This window comes from Delphinus delphis, chromosome 13, assembly GCF_949987515.2.
Source record: "Delphinus delphis chromosome 13, mDelDel1.2, whole genome shotgun sequence".
Classification (NCBI taxonomy): Eukaryota; Metazoa; Chordata; class Mammalia; order Artiodactyla; family Delphinidae; genus Delphinus; species Delphinus delphis.
Window position 1 is genome coordinate 25,735,279 of NC_082695.1, and position 25,597 is coordinate 25,760,875.

General features: G+C 57.1%; 1 protein-coding gene across 5 annotated transcripts; it reads right to left on the minus strand.

Moving 5' to 3' along the window:
* Nucleotides 1-610: 610 nt before the first annotated feature.
* On the minus strand, nt 611-23,900 carry PPIL2 (peptidylprolyl isomerase like 2). Of its 5 annotated transcripts, XM_060028490.2 has the most exons (22): nt 23,776-23,900; nt 21,981-22,030; nt 20,340-20,385; nt 18,556-18,618; nt 17,604-17,655; nt 14,948-14,999; nt 11,576-11,667; nt 10,934-11,023; nt 10,024-10,099; nt 9,165-9,325; nt 8,092-8,167; nt 7,546-7,652; nt 7,299-7,388; nt 7,063-7,096; nt 6,412-6,529; nt 5,363-5,431; nt 2,234-2,290; nt 1,556-1,628; nt 1,385-1,447; nt 1,157-1,296; nt 875-994; nt 611-744 (listed from the first exon to the last, which is right to left on the minus strand). In XM_060028490.2, the coding sequence occupies exons 1-21, from the start codon at nt 23,805-23,807 to the stop codon at nt 898-900; spliced, it is 1,638 nt and encodes a 545-aa protein (XP_059884473.1). In that variant the 5' UTR covers nt 23,808-23,900; the 3' UTR covers nt 611-744; nt 875-897. The 5 variants fall into 5 exon arrangements, with proteins under 5 accessions (XP_059884473.1, XP_059884474.1, XP_059884476.1 ...); XM_060028491.1 differs by lacking the exon at nt 611-744 and having other exon boundaries at nt 805-994; nt 5,363-5,419; XM_060028493.1 differs by lacking the exon at nt 611-744 and having other exon boundaries at nt 805-994; nt 1,182-1,296.
* Between the last annotated feature and the right edge of the window lie 1,697 nt (nt 23,901-25,597).

Genomic DNA, 25,597 nt, shown 5'->3' on the forward strand with positions numbered 1-25,597 from the left:
GTTGGGAAGACGTGAGGGACAGCAGCCTGGCCCAAGGCATCGGGGGAATGGAAAGGTCACCGTCGAGCCCAGGTCCCAGCTGATGGTCATGGGCAGGGGCCTCGGAGGACGGGCTGCACGGTGGGTCCGTGTACAGGGAAGGCACCGCCATCCGTGGGGACCTGCACATGAGGCTCAGAGGAGGCAGGTGAGACAGGCCCAGGGCTCAGAAGCAGAGACGCGGAAAGAGCCACAGTACCTTCTAGAAGTAAGAGCTGTTGGCACTCACTGACGTGAGGTTTCGGGTGAGGCAGGAAAGGAGAGAAACGGGACCAGAGCCCAAGGGGGTGGTGGCCTTGCTGACCCGAGGACACAAGTGCTGAGTAGGGGAGGGCAGTGATGACCCTGTTGGCCTTGCAGAGGGAGTAGACGGGTCCTGGGAGGAGGCAGCTGTCCCTCAGCTTCCATGGGAGCTTCTGGAAGCCAAGGGAGCAGCGTCACAGGAGGACTGTGGGATGGAGGGCGCGGAAAGGGCAGGCTTTGAAGATCTTCAGTAGAAAGAGACACCACCGAGCAGGTCCCCAGGTCGTGTGTGAGCACAAGGCCAGGCCCTGAGGCTGGAGAGGAGTTGGCAGGGGCTGGGGGGACGACAGACACCAGCTCCCAGGACCTCTGCTCGCCCTTTGCCAGGAACAGCGGGAGCCAGCTGGCTTCACCCTCCTGACTGAGGCAGAGGAGCAGACGTGGAGACAGGGCCAGGCCGTCCTACCCAGGGAGAGAAGAGGTGGCCCATGGACTCCCAAGGCCAGGAAAGAGGACCCAGGCCAATAGACCAGAGCTTTATTGAGTTGCAGCTCAAAGGGCAGACAACTCGGGACACAGTCCAAGTCCCTACCAGAATCCAGAGCAGCCAGCCTGCTACCACGAGCTGAAGTCCCCAAAACCTCGGCTGGGCTTTTTCTTGGCCACCGGGACAGCTGCACTGGTGGAGGGCTCTTCCTCTGCTACCCGTTTCCTGGGGAGAGAAGCAGCAGACGAGAGCTGCCATGTGGGTACCAGGCCCCGACCCCCCTTCCTTCACCCTGCACCAAGGCGCCCCCAGCAGCCAGCTCATGCTGGTGCCCCCGGCTGCCCACCCCCCGGCGGTAAGTGCAGGGAGAGCACCGTGGAGACTCACGTGACCACCGGGCTGATGTACTTGCCCACTCCCTGGCGGTACATCTGGGGACCCTGGCTCCCCTGCTGGGGCTGGCTGGTCTTGGCTGTGCTCTCCAGGGCCGCTGCCTCCAGCCGCGTCTTCTTCCGCTCCTCAGCGATCTGTGGCAGGCAGGGGAGTGTCTGGCCTGGAGCCCTTGGGCCGGGTGGGGCTCCTGGGGACGGAACGGGCCCCGAGTGCCCCCCTCACCTTGGCGTCGGCTTCCTCGTAGGGGTCCACAAACACTGTGGTGGAGTCCATGCGAATCTCCTCCTGGTGGGGGCGGGAGGGGGTGAGCAGAGCCGGCGCATGCCCCCAGCCCGCCTAGGGCCTGCCCAGTGCCAAGCCTGAGGAGCAGCCCCCATGCTCCCGGGCACAAACCTTAGGGCGGTCAGTTTTGGGGTCACTCTCCACATTCTCCATGGCCGTCAGTGTGTCAAAGCCTCCAACAACCCTGCAGCAGAGCAATGGGGCACCTGAGAATGTGCCCAGGGCAGGGCACCCCCAAAGGCCATGTTCCTGTGCAGGCCAGGGGCACAGAGTAGCTCCAGAAGGAGCCAGTAGGACCCAGAGATGAGGGGCGGGGTCCCCGGGCCCGGCTGGTGGCCAAGTCCAGCTGCCTGCCAGCTCTGTCAACAAGATTGATCGGGACCCGTCCACGCTCATAATGCCTGTAGCTGATTTTGTGCTATGACCAGAGACGGGGTGTGACAGAGACCATGAAGCCACAGAGCTGGAAATACCATCTGGGCCTTCACAGGATGGGTACCGAGCTCCAGACAGGAGATGGGGAGAGAGACAGGATGTGGCCCAGCTTTAAGATTCGGGACCATTCAAGGGAGAGCCTGAGGGTGCAGGCAGGGCGCTGGGTAGGCCACTGGGACGGGTCTCAGGTCCAGAGGGCCCAACTCCCTGCCCACCCCCATCCCCCGCCAGAGAAGCCCCAAGCCCCCACTTGTGCAGAGACACAGACGGGGCAAGTGGGAGCAGGCCCAGCCCAGGGGAAGGTAGCCGCCCACCCCCGACACACACAGACCTCCCTCATGTGCAGCTCCTTACCGCCCGAAGATGGTGTGCTTCCTGTCCAGGTAAGCGCAGGAGCGGAAGGTGATGAAGCTGGGGAAAGAGGGATGGTCAGGGAGAGCCTGCGCCTCCCCACCTGCCTGCCTCGGCCCCCTACCAGGCCGTGCAGAAAGGGGCAGGGGCTCTGCCTCCAGGCCTGACCGCCGCCAACCTCCTACTGGGCCGACGCTGTGCCCACAGCCCGTCCCATCAAGAGACTGACTACAGGACCACAGACTGTAGCCCGGAAGAAAGGAGGCAACAAGCAAGAAGGGGTCCAGACACAGACACACGTGGGAAAGGGACACAAGGGCCAACCTCAAAAATCTTCATGTTTAATTTGGTATAAAAAGGGGCAAATTAGGGGGCTTCCCTGGTGATGCAGTGGTTGAGAATCCATCTACCAATGCAGGGGACACGGGTTCAAGCCCTGGTCCAGGAGGATCCCACATGCCATGGAGCAACTAAGCCCATGCGCCACAACTACTGAGCCTGCGCTCTAGAGCCCAGAAGCCACAGCTACTGAAGTCCACGTGCCACAACTACTGAAGCCCGCGCCTAGAGCCCGTGCTCCGCAACAAGAGAAGCCACCGCACCACAACAGAGTAGCCCCTGCTCGCTGCAACTAGAGAGAAAGCCCGCATGCAGCAACGAAGACCCAACACAGCCAAAAATAAATAAATTAATTTTTTAAAAAAGGCAAATTAAACTCCCCGAGGACATGGATGTGAGAGCCGGCGGGTTGACTGGGGGGGGGGTGCTAACCAGTAACTTCAGACATTAGACGGATGTACTTCGTGGCCACAAGGAAAACGTCTAAGTTCCAAACCAGGAGAGAGCGAAAAGAAGGAAACAAAAAGAAATAGAAGAAAAGACTAAGTAGAAAACAAATTAAGATCACCAGAAGCAGCACAGTGACTAGAAAGTTAAATACACTTAGGACTGTCAGGCTGAATTAAAATAAACCAAGATCTAGGTATGTGCTGTGTAAGATACTGCTTTAAGACTTCAAGAATCTACAAGGCTAAAAGCAGAAGGATGGAAGCAGACAGAAGGGATACAGGCAGGAAGTGTGGCAATGGTCGCAACATGGAGCAGTCCCCAGAGAAGTGCAGCAATGCCCCCACATCCCCACAGCCCGTGCGGGACCGAGCTCCATCAACACGCGTCAGCAGCTGCCCAGGGAGCGCACACCTTCCAAGCCCATCGGGCTGCCAGACGTCAAAAATCGTGGAATTGTGCATCCCCGACCTCCGGCCGCCAGGCAGGTCTCCTATTCTCACTTCTAACACAGTTAAAGAAACTCAAGAGAGAATGGAATAAACCTAAAGTAACAGGAGGAAAACAGAAAAACAACAAAAGGGAGACCAAGACATAACAGAAAGGAAATAAAGTCTAAAATTAGCTCTTTGAAAAGACAAAACACCCGATAATATTAGAAATAAAAAGAGAAAACCGCCACCAATCCAGCAGCGGTTTTACTGGCTATTTAAGCAGAGTTGGAAATAATAATAAAAGGTGACACCACCGGCCCTGCTAACAGCACGCAGAGCACCCACCCAGCCCCATGGGGCTAAGAAACCTGCCACATAGCCCTGCCAGGATGAGAGAGACGGAACCACCAGCCACCAGCAAGCAGTGGGCGGGGGACGCACAGGCCGATAAGAAAGGAGAGAACAGAAACCAGGAAGAAGCAATTCGAAGTAGAAACTGAAAATAACTACAGAGAAAGTGAGAGCAGACAACCCTTGTAAGCCCTGAGGAAGAACGGACACAGATGTGGTCAGGGATGGGGAGAGAGGGGGATGCATGGACACAGGCTGAGAATCCAGAGATGGGTGAGTCCCATTCCAGCAAAATGTGAATCAGTGCTTGGCCGGAGCAGCAAAGCCCACCTAAGGGTCAGCAGGATGCTCTGCGGCCGTCCCTGCCCAGCGAGGTCACAACAGCTGCCTCACCTCCAAAGCTGGTCAGCTGTCCCCCCAGAAGGTGCCAGCCACCTCGCCCCATGGGCAGCTCCCACGGTACTCGGATCCCCATCAAACCTGCACAGATGACCCAGGCCGGCCCCCATGTGGAGGGAGCAGCAGTCTACAATCTTGGCCAGGACAGACACACGGACACAGCAGAAAGGCTGGCCCACAGCCTCCGGGAGAAAAACAGCATATGTTACAGTGACAGACGCTACAGGAAAGCATCTGCAAACTCAGCAACCTCGCTTGAAAAAGTAGGCCCAACAGCAAACCTGATCGGGTGACGCAACAGAGCCCGTGTCCTCCCACACACAGCCTGATGGTGAGGGGACCATGTTTGCACCAGGAAGGAGAGGACATCCCCTCAAGCTGATAACGTGAATGTCTACGAAGCCTAAGACAGTTTCAGTAAACTACTGGAAATATAAGAGAATTTGATAAAGTGCCTAAATAATAGTTTTTCTCTACATGAAAAATAACCACCCAGAATTAGGGAAAAAAAAAATCTGTTTACAAAAATATCACAAACTACAAAATCCTTAAGGAATTGCTTTATCCAGGAAGGCAAAGGACCCATGTGAAGAAACTGTAAAATCGCATTAGAAGATAGAAGACATCCAAGGAGAAGTCAAGGCACATCCTTAGATGGAAACTACCCCACGCACGTCCGTTGTTCCAAAGCACACGTCACAAAAAAATTTTTTTAATTAAATAAATAAAACACACGTCACATCGCTCCAATTAAAATAAAATCCAGATTAGAGAATAAGCAATCAAAGCCAAAGCAACGTGCAAACAAATAGTGAGGGTGGACCTCCTGGAACTCACTGCAGAGCGCAGTGCGGAGCTGGTGTGAGCAGGTTAAGTGTAATGTTGGCGGAAGGAACAACAAACAGAGTGAGAGCCAATTCCCACAGGAAGGTGCCGAGTGCCGGGGCACGAGGAGGACGACCCGAGGCCCTCATGGCTGGCGGGAAGTGCCTTCTCTGTGGGAAGCTCTCTCAGGGGCTCCGCTGGAGGATGAGCAGGGAAATCACTGGGAACAAGTCACCTAAGACGGGACCACCCATCAGGCAGGAGGGCGTGTTCCGCCCTTCGGGGGCCCCTCCCCACTCCACCAGTGCCCGCAATGGCCGAGGGGCCAACTAGCTACCTGACAGACTGTGACGGGCATCCTGACTGTTCAGTTGTCAGCAAGGCTGCCATCCACCTGGGGAGGGGACTGCTCTGAGTGACACCAGCACAACTGGGAGGAAACAAACGCTGTGCCCACGTCACACACAATCACCACGGACAAGTGAGATCCCAAAACCAAAGCCTTCCACAACTTCCCCGAGACACACGCACGATGGCACTGGGGACTCCTGAAGCACAAGTGGAAATGCCACAGGAGAGATGTAAAAACATGTGCCACCTTTCCCCGAAATTTTTAAAGTCTGGGAAAATATCTGGAACACAGGTAAAAACTTAAGGATTTTTAAGAATCATGAATCAAGAAACGTAGATGAACTCATAAAGCTCCTAGAGAAGGCTGAGCGGGAGAGAAACACTCCACCTGGGGCCCCATTCCACCAAGCCAGGCGGCTCTGCAGGTGAAGCCAGCAAAGGTGCATGCGAGCTGCCACCCAAACCGTCCTCGACGCGCCATCAGTGGCCATGTGGCCCAAACCAACCTCCGCAGGCAGCGTGTGGCTCCTGGGAAAACACTCTCCTCTGAGGCCCTGCAGCTCCCCTGCGCCGCCCCCCACCTTCCACTGACACTTGGACACAGGCCCCCACCCCCCAGACACTTGGACACAGGCCGCCCAAGCCTGTACATCTAGCCTGTTCTCACCCTCTCAGCACCAAAACTTAGACCTACTAGGACCAAGGTGGGTGACCCGGGCATCTAACGCCAAAACACTCACAGCAGAATTCCCGACCCCTCATTGGGTCTCCGCCCCCCGGCCAGGCATCCACATCCACACCCACATCTGGTGCCGCCCTGGCCTGTCGCAGGCACCACCACGAGGCGTGGGGTTGCCGGCTGACCCGTTTTACGTGCAGGTGCACAGGCCCAGCGCTCAGGCACGTCTGCGCGTGTCCCCACACTTTCTGGATTGGATTCGGGGTCGAGGGCACAATATGTAGGGCGAGGCTGACGGAGAACGTGCAGGAGCCACCCCCTCCCCGGGCCCCTCCCATGACCGCCCATTGACTCACAACTGAGACTTGTTGGTGTTGGGCCCCGAGTTGGCCATGCTGAGGACACCGCGGCCCGTGTGCGAGAGGTTGGGCCGGAACTCGTCTCGGAAGGGCTTTCCCCAGTACGACTCCCCCCCTGGAGGAGGAGGGGGCACGTGGCAGCAAGAATGACCAGGTCCCAGCTGAGCGCAGCTCTTGGGATGCGGCCCAGCTCAAAAACCCGTGCGCAATCCCTGGGGTCCTCATCACCAACCCCCCGCCCCGCAGGACACCCCTGCAGCCCCAGGGCCCTCAGAGCCCCTGGTTAGGGCCCGGCCCACAGAACAGGGAGTAAAGTGCCAAGGAGACGGGTGGTTCCTGCTCACACCACACAGGGTGAGGGATAAGCTGGCCCAAGCAGCTGGCAGGCTAAGGGGGGCTTTGGAGGGGCAGCGTCCAGGGTGGGGCCCAACCTCTACCCACTGTAGGCCCCCTTGGTCTGTGGACAGAGGGGGTGCCCCTGGAGGCCCAGTGGGAGGTAACGTGCCCCCAACCCTTCATCTGTGGCTGAGGCCTCACAACCACCTTGGAATGAGGAAACAGCACGTGGGGCTATCAGAGTCCCCACGCCCCTGCCCTCAGAGACTGTGGCACAGCCAGAGTTCCCAGGGGCCCAGCACGAGCACCTACCTGTGCCTGTGCCCGTGGGGTCACCCCCCTGTATCTGCAGGAAGAACCAGCCAGTGAGAAGCCGTGCCCATGAGCCTCAGCCCCCCTGCCCCCCGTCCCCCAGCTGCTCCTGGTGAGAATGGGGCCCTCCTGGTTCACCCCCGGGAGGCCTGGTGTGGCCAGCTGGCCCCCGGGCACACGTGGGTCACTGCAGGACTCCGCACGTGGGCACTGGGAGGCTGGCGCACAGCACTCACCACGAAGTTTCGGATGGACCTGTGGAAGAGGGTGCCATCGTAGTACTGCTTCTTACAAAGCTTGATGAAGTTCTCACAGGTTTTTGGCGTCTACAAAAAAGGCAAGGTGCTCCGCTGAGGCACATGGCGGCCAGGGAAGGGTACCGAGGACCCCCAGGGCCCTTGGGCAGTGGAAGGCGGCCCCGACAGTGAGGAAGGACTTGCAAGGCCCAGCAGCCAGGCACTCGCAGGCGGCCACCTCACCCACCAGGTCGCAGTGCAGCTCCAGGTTGAGGTCACCCAAGTTGGTGTGCAGCCGCACGTAGCCCTTCTTCTTCACGAACTGGTAGCGCAGCACGTCCTCATCAATGGCAGCTGCAAGGAAAGGCCTGAGCTGCCTGCCTGCCTGCCTGCCTGCGGCCCGGAGCCCCCAGGGGCATCGGGGAGGGTGGGGCAGCGGGGCCTGACGGCTCCTCGATGTAGGGAGGGGAGGGCTGGGGGGAGGGGGGCCCGACCAGCCAAGAACAGGAGAGGAAGGGGGCTTGGGGGCAACGCCAAGGTGGGACTTGGGCTGGAGCCTGAGGTGGGGTGGCCCCAGCATGGGGAGGGCCTCCCATCACCAGGTAGCCCCCTGGACAGCCGCCCCTATCCCAAGCACAAGCCCACTTTCAAAAGGGGCCGTGCCTGGCCACTCCTGAGTTGCCCACGAGCCCACAAAGCCCAGGCGCGACAGAGCAGCGCTGAGAAGGGCATGGACGAGGGCACCCCACCCTTGGCCGCTGTTAACGCTGGTGGTGGAGACAAAGGCCACTACCTGCTTCATGCGTGGTCTCGGGAACCATGGCAGTGGAGGTGAAGGAGGCGCTGACCTTCCCGGTGGAATAGTGGGCCTGCCAAGAAACCACGGTGGCTCCTCAGCCCGAGGCCACCCCGCTGCTCAGGCCCTGCTTGGTGCCTCTCCTCCAGGAAGGTGTCCCTGACCACCACCCACAGGCACCTGCAGGGGTCTACCAAGGGGGACAGGACAGCCCAGCCCACACTGGCCTCTCCCCAAGGGCCCAGGGAGCAGGGGCACAGTGAGCCAGCAGCCCATGGGTCTCAACTGGGCTGAAGGCCTGGCTGCCAAAGCTCTCACGTTAAGTGAAACCCAGAAAAACACACCAGGCAGAGCCTGGGCATCTCTGGGGTTCAGAGCACCAAGAACTGGAGCTTCTTTTTAAATGTGTTAAGTCCCTACAGGAAAAAATAAGCCTCAATAAACGATTTTTTTCCTTCTAAACAGAAGGACAAAAAAGTTTCTTCCCATGAGAAAGAAATACACCAAAATTCTAAGAACCATCGTGTTAGAGCTGGGATTAGATCATAAACAACAAACCTTCTTCTTTTAGCACGCTTAGTTTTCTGGACAGTTCTTTAGGGGGGCACCTCAGAGGTCCCCCCTCCCAGGGTCCCCCAGCCCCAGCTCACCAGGTCCTGCCTGAATAGAGGAAGGGGGGCTTGACAAGCCAGGGTGCAAATCCTGGTGCCCTCACTGCCAACTGGGGGTCCCAGGACCAACCGTGGGCTGTGTCGGACGAGAAGGTAAGGACGGGTGCCAGGTACCCCCAGTACCACTGGCTCCCTCCCCCCAGCAGCTTGGCACCCCTGAGGTTGCTCTGGGCACCGAGTAACCAGCTTCGCAGGGCAGTGACTCTGCCCATACCCCAGGCAGCTGTGGGGCGAGGAACCACTGAAGCTACCGGGCAGCTGTCCACCTAGCACATCTGCTCCGGGCCGGCCACACCTGTCCGTGGCCCCAGGTTTGCTGGGCCAGCCTCAGTGCAACCCCATCCCCAGGAGTGCCCCAAGGGGCAAAGAGGGCAGCGGCAAGGCCTGCTGCCTACTCACAGCGTTCAACCTGTCCACCTTTGTCTTCTCGGGGACCTTCATGGTGGCCGCCAGCATCTCGTCCCCTTTGAACTCCTTGTAGAGCTCCTGCAGCGTCTCTCGGGTCTCCGTGTTCGTGTTTTTCAAATAGTAAGATGGGTCCTGCTTGGCCTTTTCTTCATCTACAAAACAGCACAGTCGCCCTGAGCAGCCGAGACCCAGCAGCATCCCCAGATGTTGTGACGGGGACAGGAGGCCAGAGCCACTGAGCCCCGGCCGGGAAATGAGTCTGAAGTGACCAGAGCTTCTGTCACAGTCACAGCCTCCTGGTCACAACAACCCAGGGAGGACCCAGTGGGGGAAGAAAGAGCGAGGCCACTGCCCTGTCCCCAGACCGGCCCCAGCCCCAGGGGTCACAACCTCGCATCACAGGACCCCTGGCCACGAGAAGTCACCACCCTTCATGGGACCTCCATACCCACCCAGCGGCGGGCACGAATGGCCCATCCCTGTAGTGGGACACAATCTCTGAGGAGAAGGCCCATCCAGGCCCCCGAACACATGGGAAAGAAAGCAGCTCTGAGAGACCTAGAGCCAAGTCCTGATGGTGCGGGGGTGGCAGGGAGATGGCCAGGCCGGGCACCATGGTGATGGCCCGGCTGGCACCAACATGTCTGGCCCCCGATGGCAGGCATGGGCCAGGGTGGTCTGCCAACCCCAGCACAGAACAATGGAGCGTGGGCTCAGGAAATGCAAGATCTGTGAAAACCTGGGTGAGACTCCCAGACACTCAAGCCCCAGGGAGGTAGGGGCTTCACCCAGGAGCACAGGCTCTTCTACCTAAGTCCCTGGCACCCGGGCCAGCCCTGGCCATACATACCTGGGTCTATTATTTTCATGTTATTCTTAACATGAAAGAAGTTGGAGACATTGAATTTGTCCAAACTGGTGGGGTCCTATGGCAAAAAGAACACATGTGGCAGTGAGCCTGGCACCACAGCCAGACCCATCCTGGGCCGTGTGGCTGCTGGGCAGCAAAGGACGGGTGGACCGGCAGAGGGACCAGGCTGGAGGGGAGAGGCTGGGGGCTGCATGGGCATTGCAGGTCAGCAGGGACTGTGCCCTGTGCAGGGTGACGAGCAGGGGTGGGGCAGGGACAGTGGCACAGATGGCGGCTCAGCCAGCTGCGTCCCCTTCTCCCCGCACACAGCCGAGCACCCTTGGCTGTTAGCGTGGGACGTGGGGTGCCCACCTCCAGGCCTCCTGCAGGCCGCCCCCCTTCAGCCCGGCTGCCAGACTGACCCCACGGTCTGCTCTGGGGACAGCGAGCCCATCACTGGGGAGAGCCATGCACCGGCCTCTGATTAGAACGGGATGAGCCACACAGGAGGATCTAGACACCCTGATTTTCTAGGGCCGGGTTCTCATGAACTCACTCGGGGCTCTGACACCTACAGGCACACCCTACACTCGCCCCTGGGTCCTGAGCACACCAGCCCCAGCCCTCAGGCCTGCAACGGGGCTGCTGGGACATGGAGGTGGCTCTGGGGGCAGAGACGAGGGCCCTGACATGGCAGGGGCGGCCTCAGAGGGGAGCAGTGAGCCCCGGACTGAGCAGGCTGCCTGTGTGGAGGCCCAGGGTGACTGAGGGCAGGGAGGGTGGGAGGGGCTCTGCCAACGGCCGGGACAGCTGGGAGCTACACAGGCAGGGGGCTGCGAGACCACTGAGGCAGGAGGAGCCAAGGTCCTGGGCGGGTGGTCCCTGGGCAGGCAGGGAAGGGGACACCCACCTGTAGGGTGATGATGTCCTGCCGGGAGAAGGGCTCGTCGGTCAGCAAGTCTCGGAAGTTCTTGGCCTTGATGTTTAGCTGCTCCACCGCCTAAAGCCAGGAGAAAGTCCGCTGTCATGTTGCCTGCCCCCCGACCTGGCAGCCCAGAGCCCACCCAGAGGTAGGGAAAGGACCAAGTGGGGGGGACAAGTATGTGCCACCAAGGGGCGGGGCTTCCTGCGCCCCAGACAGGTTGCTGTTGTCACACATCTGTCTCCCAATGAGCCACCCGAATCCATGACCCCAGAGCCCCGCGGGGCCAACCTCCATGGATGGGCATGAAAAAGGCTTAGGGAGGGTTTCCCGCATCATGGGGCCACAGCCCTGCCATCTGCACCCAGCCCAAAGCAGGCCCAGAGCAGGACGGGTGTGGAAATCGGGACCCCCCCCCCCACAACATGTGATCCCCTGGGGCGGCACTAGGAACTGAGGTCCCTCCAAGGTCTTTGCCGATGCCTGTGGGGGGCACCAGGGAACAAGGACCTGCTCAGTGGGCAGAACTGCCCCGGTCCAGTCTGGAGGACACGAGCAGGCCCTGCCATCTCCTGGATGCGCCGGTGGCTCTCACCCCATGAGCCGGCCTGGGGCTCCCCAAGGACCCACCTCGTGGGCGTAGACGTTGCCAGTGGTCCTGATGGCCACGATGTGGCTGTTGTTGGTGAAGACGGTGAACAGCACAGGGCAGTGGTACTTCCCTGGAGAGGAGGCACACACTCAAGGTCAGAGAGCCAAGGTCAGAGAGCCAAGGTCAGAGAGCCAAGGTCAGAGAGCGGGAGAGGCGGAATCCTGCGTCAGCACAACTAGGGCGACCCGAGGGACAGCCCACAGCTCAAGCTCCTCCTCCAAGAGCATGAATTCCCATTCATCCCGCAAGACCCAACCCCTGCAGGGTCTTCCTCAGCAAAGTCGGCCTTGTCAGCCCCCAGCCCACCTGGCCTCCCTCTCCACCTCGGGCATCCGTCACCCTTGCCCACCCACCAGTAGCCCATCCTTCAGACCCTGCCTCGTCCCCGTACCTCCTGCGTCCCTCGCCTGGGTTACTGCAACCAGCCCCGGCTGCCCTCCGTGCCCTGCCCCATCCCACCAACACCCGCCCACAGCCAGGGAGCCTGTTCAAGTCCCAGCAAGAACACTGCAGAAAGGGGAACACTTAGAGATGAAAGACCTTGAGTTGTATGGACTCTAAAAATCCTGATTTCAAAACTACAAAAAATAATTATGAGAGCATTCTGGAAACTTGACCACTGGCTGGACAGTCAATGATACTACGGCATTCCTACTAACTTTTTAGATGTGACAACGGTATTGTGGTTATTATTTCTTAAATCTTTAGCTTTTAGAGATGCACACTGAAGTACTTAAGCACAAGATAGTATGATGTCAAGGATCTGCTTAAAATCACCTGAGTAGGTGCAGAATGTGAGCATAAGTAAAATCAGACACGTTGACAATGGATGGGAGCTGAAGCTGGGGATGGATATGGGGGAGTCACACAGTAATTCTACTTTCTTTTTTTTTGGCCACACCACGGGATCCTAGTTCCCAGACCAGAGATCAAACCTGGGCCCCCCACAGTGGAAGTGCAGAGTCCCAACCACTGGACTGCCAGGGAAGTCCTGAATTCTCTCTACTTTCACATCCCTGAAAATGTCAACTTGGGACTTCCCTGGTGGCACAGTGGTTAAGAATCCGCCTGCCAATGCAGGGGACACAGGTTCGAGCTATGGTCCAGGAAGATCCCACATGCCATGAAGCAACTAAGCCCGTGTGCCACAACTAGTGAGCCTTTGCTCTAGAGCCTGTGAGCCTCAACTACTGAGCCCACATGCCACAACTACTGAAGCCCACACACCTAGAGCCCATGCTCTGCAACAGGAGAAGCCACCGCAATGAGAAGCACGCCCACCGCAATGAAGAGTAGCCCCTGCTTGCTGCAACTAGAGAAAGCCCACATGCAGCAATGAAGACCCAATGCAGCCAAGAATAAATTAATTAACAAAAAAAAATAGAAAGAAAATAAATGATGCTGTCTTTAAAAAAAAAAGAGGACTTCCCTGGTGGCACAGTGGTTAAGAATCTACCTGCCAATGCAGGGGACATGGGTTCAATCCCTGGTCTAGGAAGATCCCACATGCCACGGAGCAACTAAGCCCGTGTGCCACAACTGCTGAGCCTGCGCTCTAGAGCCCGCAAGCCACAACTACTAATCCTGCATGCCACAACTACTGAAGCCCACGCGCCTAGAGCCCATGTTCTGCAACAAGAAAAGCCTGAACACTGCAACGAAGAGCGGCCCCTGCTCGCCGCAACTAGAGAAAGCCCACGCGCAGCAACGAAGACCCAACGCAGCCAAAAATAAATTAATTTAAAAAAAAAATTTTAATTAAAAGACAAAACAAAGCCAAAAAAAGGCAATCTCTAGATCAAAGTTAGTAAATTTTTTTTTTTAGTAAAAATTTTAAAAAAGGCAAAGTTAGGTCAGATCTTTCTTGCTGTAATCTCTGAGTTCTCCCGTGGCCACCCGAGCCCCACATGACTGCTCTGCACCCCATCCCACCTGACTCTGGACCACAGACCCTGCTTCCCGCTCCACTCACCCTGATGCAGCAACACTGGACTCCTGGCTGTGCCTCGGGGCCTTTGCACAGGCTGAGCCCGTTGCCTGGAATGGTCTCTCCACATCCCCACAGGGCTCCCCTCCCCTGCCCTTCCTCCCCCTCCCCCCAGATTTATACTCAAACCCTGTCAGCGAGTCGTCCTGTGACCCTCTCTCACCCTGCTTTACCTCTGACCTGTTACATGCAGCACCTGACGCACTACAGTGATCTCATTTCCAATTTCCTCCCTCCCTTTTGTTCCGGGAGAGACCCGGCCTGTCTTGGTCTTCACACACAGCAGGCGCTCAGTAAACACTTGTGAAGGAGACACACCGAGGGCCTCCCCGAATCACCCGCTCTCAGAGCAGGGAGCCACATGGCACCCAGGGACCATCCATGGGGTGCTGTGCTCCTGGTCACCAAGGCCCGCTTGCTCGTTCACTGCCATCTGGCACCTGCTGGGAGCCAGGCCAGCCTCAGCTGCTCCAGCATCTCCCGGAACACACCCGCCCAGTGAGCCCCGACACCGACCTCAACCACAGCACCCGCACGCGCCCAGGGCACGGCGCCAGGCCCACAGAGAACCGAGAACAAGGTGGGTGTCCACGGAGGTCGCCTTGGCGCAGGCGTCTGGCCAATGAGAACAATGGAGGGTGTGGAGGAGTGCAGAGCAGGACCCCAGGCCTGGACTGGGGCTTTATGACCAGTGCCAAGTGGAAACCAGCCCAAGAGCCACCTGGCAAATCCGTCAGACCCCCCACACCCACTGCCCGGCTGCCTGCCCTGGGCCGCAGCCTGAGCAGCTTGTCTCCAGCGATGACTGGACCAGAGCCACAGCCAGGCAGGGCCTGTCTCCCGTGGGGCCCAGCTGGACCCATAAAGGCCACCGGAGGCCCACACGGCCCAAGTGCCCTTGTGGGAAGAAGTGCCCCAAGCCGGAGGTTTCACCCCCACCCCAGCTTTAAACTATCTGGACCTGGGCTTCCCTGGTGGCGCAGTGGTTGAGAGTCCGCCTGCCGATGCAGGGGACACGGGTTCGTGCCCCGGTCCGGGAAGATCCCACGTGCCGCGGAGCAGCTGGGCCCGTGAGCCATGGCCGCTGAGCCTACGCGTCCAGAGCCTACGCGTCGGGAGCCTACGCACTGGGAGCCTACGCGTCGGGAGCCTGTGCTCCACAACGGGAGAGGCCACAACAGTGAGAGGCCCGCATACCGCAAAAAAAAAAACAACTATCTGGACGTTTAAGAAAAAATTATTAGCCTTTGAGAAATCAAAAGCAAGCCTCCAGCCTGATCAGAAAGGAACAAAAACTTGGTGAGAGGCGGGGGCCTCGGGTCCTGCGGGCCAATCCTAAAACTGACTGTAAAGAATTACTCACCTTCACTGTTCTTTGCAAAGTTCAGCTTGATCAGGGACCTCCCGTCCAGTTTCTGAAAAAAGCGTAATTAATAATAACAAGTAACTCACATGAAAAAGGGCAGAGGCATCTGAACAAACTTTTTGGCCAAATCAATATCTCCTCAGCTGGGCAGTGGGGACCCAGGCATTTGCCCTGCTGTTCTGCTGTGTGACGACCCAAGAAACACCAGGCACTACAACGTGGGGGAAGAGGAGTCAATACACGCAAATGCCAAGAGGGGATGGGACGGGATCCTTTCTCAAAACTTCTGGACTTCGTCTGCGGCTCACCTCTTCTCCAGGAACCTGGACAATAAAGCAAAGTCCAGCAGCTGGAGGAAAGCTGCCCAGTGGGGAGGCCTCTGTCAGAGGAAGCGAGGGGGCAGCAGGGAGACCCTGGATGGGGAGGCACAGGCCCTGCAGCAACCAAGGGCCAGCTCCAAGGGCCACGCGGAAGAGACGCCGGGCATCCTTCCGCCAGGGCCGAACCCAGTTCTGCCCCACGTCCTCCCTCCCCTGGCACAGTCCCTGCACCCAGCCCAGTGCCCACTCCCTGAGTCACCTCGGCCTTGCCTTCGTTAGCCAACCACCCCCACACACACACCTATGGACAGATGGTGGGTGCCCGCCCCAGGCACAGCCAACCCAGGGAGACCCACACACAGCACCCTCCTCCCGGGGTCCCAGGAGGCGACAGGAGCTCACAGCAGCTGACACCACAGGGACGGTCCTCAGGGCCGCGGCGACTCTGGGCACAGGCCAGGAGGGGCACGGGCCCCACTTGAGGACGCACCACAGACTCCCTGACAGGACACCCGCAGCAGAGGTGATGGCTGGGGGCAGGCGATTGGCATGCTGTGGGGCTGGGGAGCACCCGGGGAGCGGCTGGCCACAGTAACCGAGGAGACCGAGGACAGGGGGGCCAGAGGTGGATCAGGAAACACGGGGGGCTGGGGGGCGATGGCAAAGCGCAGCCCCCACCGACAGAGGAGCGAGCCCCAGCCTCGACACAGCCGCAGCCTGATCCCAGGGGAGGCGGTGCATCCCGAAAACAAGGCTACCGCCCAGGGCCCCAGAGTACACATCCACCTCCAGAACACAGGTAACAAGCGCACAGCTGAGCAAAGACTGAACCCACGACACTTCACACGTCTGAGGCTGGTGACCAGGACCCTGCTCACACCCCTCTTCCACCTCCCTCCCTCCCCCTAGCCTCACCGCACCCGGGTCCTCTTGGGCCTCCCCAAAGACGATGACAATGACAGCCTCCACTCTCCACAGGGCCCCCAGGGTCTGTCACAGAGCTGACCAGGCCTCATCCCGGCAGACAGGGCTCTGACTACCACCCAGCCCAGCTCCCAGCTCCGCAGTGCCAGTCACCACACTGCCCGCCACTCCCCCAACGCAGGCTGGACTTCTATCAGGCTGACACCCTGGGGGAGCCAACCTGGCTTCCAGGGTCTGCAGAAGGCCCTGCCCTCCCTGCTCGCCCACCTCTAGCCCCTGCACTGCACCTCCTCAGCCTGCACCCTAGCCCAGGCTCACCCAGCACCTCTTGCCCAGAAAGTACACGGCCCCTGCTGCCTCCCTGCTTCCACCCTCACTTCCCGGAGGTCTGGTCCCGACACAGCAGCCAGAGCCAGGCTTCCAAACAGGCCAGATCACAGCTCGCTACGGCTTAACCCATCTGGCCTCCAGCCCATCCAGAACGAAGCCAGGCTCCCTCCAGGGATGGCAAGACCCCCCCCGATGTAACTCAGACTATCTGCCACCATCTCCCCTCGTCCCCAGGTCACAGCTTCCATAGCACTGCTCCACAGACATCCCCAGGTCCCCCATCCTCCTCTGGTGAGCATCCCGTCCCACTCTGCTCACAGCGCCAGGCCCCATGCTGCACCCCTTTCTAAGGCTAACCCCTTTCTGTGAGTGAATGGGTGCAACCGAATAAATGTGGCAGAGGGAAGGCAAGCTGAGAAGTGAACAGAGAGCAGCAGGAGGAACGGAAAGTGGGCGCCCTGGGGCTTTACAAGGCATGCGGAGGGGCGGGGGGTGTCCAGCAGGGAAGTATGCTGGAACTCGACTCCAGATTCTCTCCTGCACCTGTACGTGTGACACATCAACAGCTGCTTAACCTAACTCTCCACAGAGTACACGTCACAGAACGCTGGTGCCCACAAGTTACATCACCCAAAGAGACAGGTGACTCCTAGAGCTGCCGAGGGTCTAGAACACGCATCTCCCCTGACACGCCGCTGATGAGAGTTTGGAACAGTGCGACTCCTCCAGGGGGCAACTTGCCAGGAGCTACCAAGCCGAAAACGCAGCCCCCAGCGTCCAGCAGTCCCAGGGGTACACCGCATGTGTGACCACCATCTGCAACAGCAGAACTCCAAATGCCCCCCCGAACTGTGCCACCACAGGAGGGCGCACGGACGCACTGACACCTCGGGGGTGGAAGCAAGGGGCAGTGGGGTCACCAATCAACTGCGTCCATGACCGAGGTAAGACAGATGCCTGCACATGTGCACACAAGTGGGGAACACTCCAGAAAGGACCGGTGTGGGTCCTCCACCACGTTCCTGTACCTGACACCTGGTGTTCACCGGCATCACCAAAGCTCCTGCACAGCCACCTACCTCTCCGTTGCTGGGGTTGGTCCCATACTTCTTAAGCCAAGGGACAATGTTCCTGAAGGGAAGAGGACAGTGCGCGTCAGCAGGAGGGCGGGTGCAGCCTGGCGACAGGGCCACAGTGCAGGGCGTCTGCCTCCAGGGGGAGCTGGGAAGGGGCTACACTCCACTTCACTTTTTGCCTCATCAGAGGAAACGGGGGAATATTTCTGGCTACATGGGCTTCAAAGTATGTTCAGGGTTTTTACTCTAGTTATGCATAAACATGGATAAATGACATTAACAGAAAAAGACGTACATACAATGAGATACTGGGCCAGAATCAAAAATCACACTTCCAGAGAATTCTGAATGACATAGGGGAAAAAAGCTCTCTTCTGAGTGAAAAATGGATCCTGAACTATCTTCTACAGTATGATCTCAAACAGGTTACCACAAATACACTCCCAGAAGAAGAGCACTACAGATATTGACAGTGCTTTCCCTGGACAATGCAATTATGGCCAATTTTCCCTTTTCCTTTGCAGTATTTTGCAAATCTTCTAAACTGAATCTGAACTATGAGACAATTACAGAAGCTGGCTTACATTGGGACATAAAACTGAGCATAAAGCTTCAAAGGGAAGGACTAGGAAATTATGCGCCTCAACTATGGCTCTGCCTTCATGAAGTGAAAGCTACTCCGCTCATTAACACTCTAACAGGTACAGGGTGCGAATTAGAGCACTAGGGACCCCCACACGGGGAGAGGCCAACGCCCCTCCAGGCAGAGGTCACAGCAGCACTGCCACCCCATGCCTGAGGCCCATCCAGGGCTCCCAAGGCTGCTGGGACCTCGGTGTGTCCAGGCTCAGCACTGCCTGGAGCCCAAACACTCCAGCTGGCCCCACAGCCCCTTCCTGAGTGGGTGTCAACAATCTCACCACATCTGTTAGTCAGAAGTCAAGGGAAAACTCACAGCAAGTCAAAGACGACGCCTTCGGGGGTGCAGACCGGGTAGACAAAAGGCTGTAGAGAGAGACTGAGGAAGGACAGGGTCACTGCTGAGCACTGCCCCCTCCCATAGCAGGAGACTCTGGGGGCGCGGGGTTACCATGGTCTGGAGGAGCCCTGCCTGCTCCTGGCTGCACAGCAGGCTCCGTTCCCGCCATGTTTCCAAGGAGTGGGTAAGTGACTCAGACAAGACCTGACGCCCGGGAGCCCTGGGTAAGTTCCAGTGCAGGGATATGGGTGTCGAAGGCCACTTCCTGCCTCGTGGAGGGTCTGCTTAGGAAAAGCAGAGCCCACAGGTGGAGGAGGATGGTATCCAGTGGACTTCCTTGAGCCAATAACCTTTTCTTCTGGCATGGGGTCTCCATCACTAGTCATCAAGAGCCCTGGCTGACCTGGCTTGTTTGTATATCAGTCACCTATGAGTTCGGTCAGCACAGGTCAGGCACCAGGACCTGGACAGCCTGGCAGCATTGGGGTCACCTCCCCGAATGCTGCCCCAGGGAGCCCTTGTGGAGAGTCCTCACCACCGCCCCCTCTGGCCCAACCTTCTACTCTAACCCAGTAGTACTGCTGGGGACTGACCAGAGCAGGACCCAACAACAAGGCAAGCTCCAAACAGCAAGACAGTGAACATGCATCTTCTCCTAACAGGGCCTGAAGGGCACATTCTCAAAGCACGTATTACCCAGAACCCAAGGTAGTTACAAAATGGGCGAGACACAGAGCAGAGACCTCTTGGAAGAACTGGGAACCAAAGATTTCCATCGAACCAATTTACAAGACTACATTTCCAGGAGGCTGATGACAAAACTGGTGGCGGTGGTGAGAAATGCAGCTGATGATGTCTGGGCCTCACTTGTTCATACTTCCTGAGCCAAGCGAAACAGGTGAAGCCCTCACTCACCATGTGGGGAGCCTCCTGGAAGCCCTGGGCAGATTCAGCGGCGGCTGCACCCCCAGCCTCCCCTGCCCCCTCACTGCCCTGTGGTATCGGCTGACCTGCCTCACCATAGTTGTGGGATCACCAGGAGAGCTTGGTCAGCTCTCAAGGCTCACCCTGACCTATGGTATCAGAACTTTGGTCGGAGGGAGAGGAGGGCAAGATGGGGAGAATGCTGTGTAGACACGTGTGTCCAGGACAGAGCTGACCACTGCTCAAACCTGGGGAAACTCAAGCCCATGGGGACCACCAGACCTGCCCACTCCCCCAAGCCCCAATGTGTTGGGGTTCATTAGTCTAACAAGGGTGGGAAGAGACATCCAAGTGGCTGTGCAGCTGGGTCCCTCCCCGCCCCCACAGTGACCTGCATTCTCAGGGAAGGGGGAGGGGCCACAGTATCAGGACTCTCTGGGCTGCTGTTACTACTCAGACTCTGGACCAAAAGGAAAGCATGAAAGCCCTGGGCTCAGAGTCAGACCACTTCCTAAATGGGATACCTGGGAGAGGGAGCTCACTCTTCAAAGCACTGATTCTCTCAACTATAAGGCAGGCTTGATGACAGAGCCTACCTGCCTCTGTAGGTAAGAACAAGGTTAAAAGACAATGCACATAAATGGAGACACAGAACAAGCAGAAAACCATCATCATTTCTTTCCATTGCTGGGTCCCTTCTTCCAGTCCACAGAAGATCTGGGTGGGAGAACGCAGACAGAAGCTACACCTGCATCTCCAGGGATCAGATTCACTGTCAAACAGTTGAGTACCCGAGAACAATCACGAGGGAAAGGTTAAACTCTCCAAACTCTTACCTGCAGTGGTCAAAAGGTAGACGACGAAAATCTGTTTGTGCGATATCTGTGTAAAATGAAAATAAAGGACAGAAAACTTACTCTGTAAAAAATTTCACGTATGTGCTCTATCAACAAGTCAACTACGTTTTAAGAAAAAGTGCATGTAAGTCACGGGGATGAAACGCACGGCATGGGGACTGTAGTCAATGATATCTTAAAAATTGTGTGGGGGGCTTCCCTGGTGGCTCAGTGGTTAAGAATCTACCTACCAATGCAGGGGAAACGGTTTGAGGCCTTGTCCAGGAAGATCCCACATGCCGCAGAGCAATGAAGCCCGTGCATCACAACGACTGAGCCTGCGCTCTACAGCCCGCGAGCCACAATTACTGAGCCCGTGTGCCACAACTACTGAAGCCCGTGCGCCTAGAGTCCATGCTCCTCAACAACAGAAGCCACTGCAATGAGAAGCCCACGCACTGAAACAAAGAATAGCCCCTGCTCGCCGCAACTAGAAAAAGCCCACGTGCAGCAACGAAGACCCAACACAGTCAAAAATAAATAAAATAAATAAATTTTAATAAATAAATAATAATAATAATTGTGTGTAGTGACAGACGGTAACTAGACCTATTATGGGTTTTGTTTTGCAATGCACAGAAATATCAGACCACTGCATTGTGCACCTGGAAGTCACTCAGTGTTACAGGTAAACAATACATCGATAAAAAAATAAAAATCTGTTAAGATTAAAAAAAAAAAGAAAAAAACAAAAGAAAACGCTGATGTAAATTACCCAGTGCAAAAATTGCTGTGTACTAATACCTTTCTCTAGACAGAACCAAAACGTGGGGTACATCAAGAAAGAGCTTAGAGGAAAAAGTACATACCGCAGGTGGGTTTCTGCCACAACCCTAACTAACACCCCTGCTGTGGGGCTCCCTCTTGGCTTTGCTTTCCAAGAGGCTGGGCCAGTTTTGCTTCCACCAGTGACCATGACAGTGCTCTTTTGACTGCAGCCTTGATAGCTTTAGGTATTATTGCTCTTTGCATTTTTTTTTTAATTTATTTATTTTTGGCTGCATTGGGTCTTTGTTGCTGCATGCGGGCTTTCTCTAGTTGCAGTGAGCAGGGGCTACTCTTTGTTGCAGTAAGCAGGCTTCTCATAGCGGTGGCTTGTCTTTGTTGCAGAGCACAGGCTCTAGGCATGTGGGCTTCAACAGTTGTGACATGTGGGGGCTCAGCAGTTGCGGCTCGTGGGCTCTAGAGCACAGGCTCAGTAGTTGTGGCACACAGGCTTAGTTGCTCCACGGCATGTGGGATCTTCCTGGACCAGGGCTCGAACCCATGTCCCTTGCATTGGCAGGCGGATTCTTAACCACTGCGCCACCAAGGAAGTCCCCGTTCTTTGTATTCTTTATTAACTTGACAGAGAAAATATTATTGTAACCTATGTTTAAAAAAATCACCAATATTAAACATTTTCTCCTATGTTTAGTGTATTTCCTCTTTTGTGAACTGTGTCCTCAACCCATTTGTCTACTATAGTTTCCATGTTCTTATTAACTGTTCATTTTTACACTTACTGCATTGTGAAGACATCATTCCTTAATTATACCCACACACACACACCAAAAGGAACAGAAGGATTTCATGCCTTACCTGGTTTCTTGCCACCATAGAAGTGAGTGTATTCAGCACAGGTAATGTACCTGGAGAGAGAGATAATCTTACTACCACCTCTTTATAAAAAGAATAGTCTCTGGAAGTAAGAAGTTGATAACCGAAATCATTTCACTCATTTGGAAAATGCTTTTTTAACACGTACTATGTGTCAGGCACATAGTGAAAAAACAAGAGAACAAGGGGATACACAAACTAGTAAGCAAACCCAAACGGTCCTGCTCCAAAGGGCAGGGTTAACAATGAGAAGCAGCTGGCCACACGAAGACCTGGGGAGAGAGCTTTCCGGGGCAGAGGGACCAAGCCGACTAATCACGTATAAAAGCCCTGAGGCAAGGGCTTCCCTGGTGGCGCAGTGGTTGAGAGTCCGCCTGCCGATGCAGGGGACACGGGTTCGTGCCCCGGTCCGGGGGGATCCCACATGCCGCGGAGCGGCTGGGCCAGTGGGCTACGGCCGCTGAGCCTGCGCGTCCGGAGCCTGTGCTCCGCAACGGGAGGGGCCGCAGCAGTGAGAGGCCCGCGTACCGCAAAAAAAAAAAAAAAAAAAAAACCTGAGGCAAGAAAAGCTAGTGTGTTCCCAAAGAAGGGCAAAAAGAGTGAAAAAGAGTGCACATGGGGGCACGGGGCCACTGATCATGGAAACGCAGGTGGTGGTCGTATCACAAAGGGCCTCAGGGGCCGTGGGAGGACTCTGGATTTGCTTCAGGCGGGATGAAAGGACCCTGATCCAGCATAAGTCCTCAAAGCATGACTCTGGCTACTGTGTGCAGAGAGTTAAGCAATAGGCAGCAGAAAACCAATCTGAGGGCGACTACAAAGCTTCAAGAAGGAGCTGGCATCAACTTCACCTGTGGGAGGACTGGTGGACGAGTGCGAAGCGGTCAATTCCTGGAAGAGCCAGCAGGATGTACTGATGGACAGGAGGCAGAGGGAGCTAAGGGAAACTCCCAGGCTTCTGACCCCCAGCGAGAAGAGAGCGGTGTGACCACTGAGATGGGAAAATGGGGGAGGAACAGGCTCAAGTGCTGAAAATCAAGAGTTGCTTCCCCGTGGGGCACACTGAATTCGAGAAGCCCATCGGATCTCCAAGTGGAGGTGTCCTAAGCAAGACTGGAGAGATCCCACCGGGCAGGATGTAAATGGAGAGGAAGCCTGGGGGAGACGTAGGAGGTCCGGAACGGGGGGAGGAGGATCCAGCAGAAGAGACCAACAAAGAAAGACCCCTGAGGTAGCCTGAAAACAAAGAGTGTGGTGTCCCAGGCACCGTACAAGGGCTTCCGAGGGAGAGAGGCGGTCAGCCGCGTCCTACGCTGCTGAGAAGCCCAACAAAACGAGGACTGAGAACTGACTGACCCCCGGATGGAGTCGCACGGAAGTTACAGGATCACGACAAGAGCAGTGCAGCGGGCAGAGCCCGACTGGAGTGGTTTCAAAGGGAAAGCAGAAAACAGCCGATCGACACAGATGTTCCTCTTCTTGTCATAAAAAAAATCAAAGAAACTCGGTGGCAGCTGGTGGTGCCAGGTGGGTTTGTTTTAATTGGAAGGTGCTGTAGCCCGTGAGCAGGCTGGGGAGCGAGAACCGCGCCCGGGGAAAGCCGGCGGGGTCAGAGCTGGCGAGCGGAGGGGCCGAGGGGACAGGACCCCGAAAGACCCGCGCCTGAGGGAGCCGCCCCGCCGGGGGACGGCGGAGGCTCCCGGGGAAGTGACGTCGAGAGGGACTCGGCACGGCGCAGAGTGCGGACAGGCCCGCTCCCGGCGGCGGCTCAACTTACATCTTGTCCTTCTGGTGCTGTCGCTTCCCCATGGCGGCGGCGGCGGCGGCGGCAGGACCAGCGAGCGAGGGAAAACAACGGCACACAACCCACACCGCGCCCTCTCGGCCGAGCTCCGTAACTACTTCCGGGTATCTCGGACCCGCCCCGGAAGTGGGCGGTGGGCACGCCGGGAATTGTGGTTCCTGGTGCCCAGGCGCATGGCCGGCCGGCGCAGGCGGCTCCCTGGGTCCCTGGGCTGAGCTCGCGGTTGGCTCGGCCACGTCGGGGCTGAGCTGCTTCCGCCTCGAAACCCCGTCTTCCCGGGGGCCTCTAGCTGGACCGCCTCACCCAACCGGCCCCGGCTCAACGCCATCCCCGCCCAAACCCGCCCTGGATTCTCAGGTCTTAGGCCTGGAGCCCCAAGAACCCCCAGCCTCGGCCCCATCACCGCTCCCCGCCAGGCCGAAACCTCCAAAGCGACGTACACATTCCCTGCCTGCCCACTTACCGCCCATTTGGTCCCCACCGCCTGCAGGCCTCTCTCCTGGGCGGCCCAGGGGCCGGTGGCCATGAAGCCTGAAGGTCTAAAGCCCTGATGATCCCTTCGGTCTCTTCTGACTGACCCTTCCTTCGGCTGGACCACCACGTTTGTATGCCCCGGCCGAGCCCTGGACCTCCCTCTACACTCAAGCACTGGGTGACCTTGCCCAGGCTCATGGCTTTAAACACCTGTATCCCTTGTCTCCGAACACGAAATAGCCAGCACTTCTGCCTTCTGACCTCTACCTGGGCACCGACTGAACTCAAATTTAACATGTCTGGTAAAAGCATAATTCTCCACCCCCATCTACCCCTAGTGTCCACTCTCCTCAAGGTACCACTGTCCACCCAGTCACCCCATACACCTCGATCTCAGCTCCCACAAGGGCTTATCACAATTTGTAATCCTGTACTAATTTATCTATGTACTGGCTTACCACACACACATGGATGGGACATAAGCTCCTTAAGGGCCAGGACCCCAACTGCTTGGTCTATTATCTCCAGTAGCAAGCAAGGTGCAGGGCATCCACAGGGCTCAACCGACATCTGCTAATGGCCAGCATCATTGGGCACTTTGTGAGGACTCATGTCTCACATGCAGGTTTGATTCTAAAGTCAGCGTGGGAGGTAATCAGAGTCACGTGTCTTTGAAACTCTTTAGGGAGGTGCCAAATTGGAAACTGACAGCCAGCTCATTTTCCTCCCAGGAGGGAACAGACCACTGTTTCTAAACTTGCACCCAGATAAGCCTTGTGTTTAGGAGCCAGGTGTAGCAAAAACTGGTAGTCTTGCAACTCAGTGGGGTCAAGTGAGGCACAACGGGGCCACAGAGTTACTGCAGGGAGGGGCAACACACTCCCCACACTCAACACTCTTTCAAAGTGCACAGGACTGAGTTCCCAGGTTAGGTGCAAGTGAGGGGACTTCACTGACCTGACCACCTACTGTGTGCAGTCTCAGGCCAAAGAGCCTCAGGCTTGCGCTACCCTGACCACCTCTTGGGGTTGCAGAGAGCCCGTGGGACTGCACGGCCCCTGGGTAGCGTGGCACGAGGAAGGAACCACCAGGGGAACTTTATTCATTCTCCTGCCGTGGTCTGTACAGAAGAGGTTATGGGTCCCTCTGGTGGGGCGTGGACTCTGCGCTGCCAGGGTCATTCTCTGATTCATCTTTGGGTCTGGGCACAGGCTGGAACTTGAGCAGGACAGGCGGGGTGAAGATGGAGGCCTTCACAGATGGGGATAGCATCTCCTCGGTGCTGGCAGAACCACTACAGGCTGAGGGCCTGTTCAGGAAA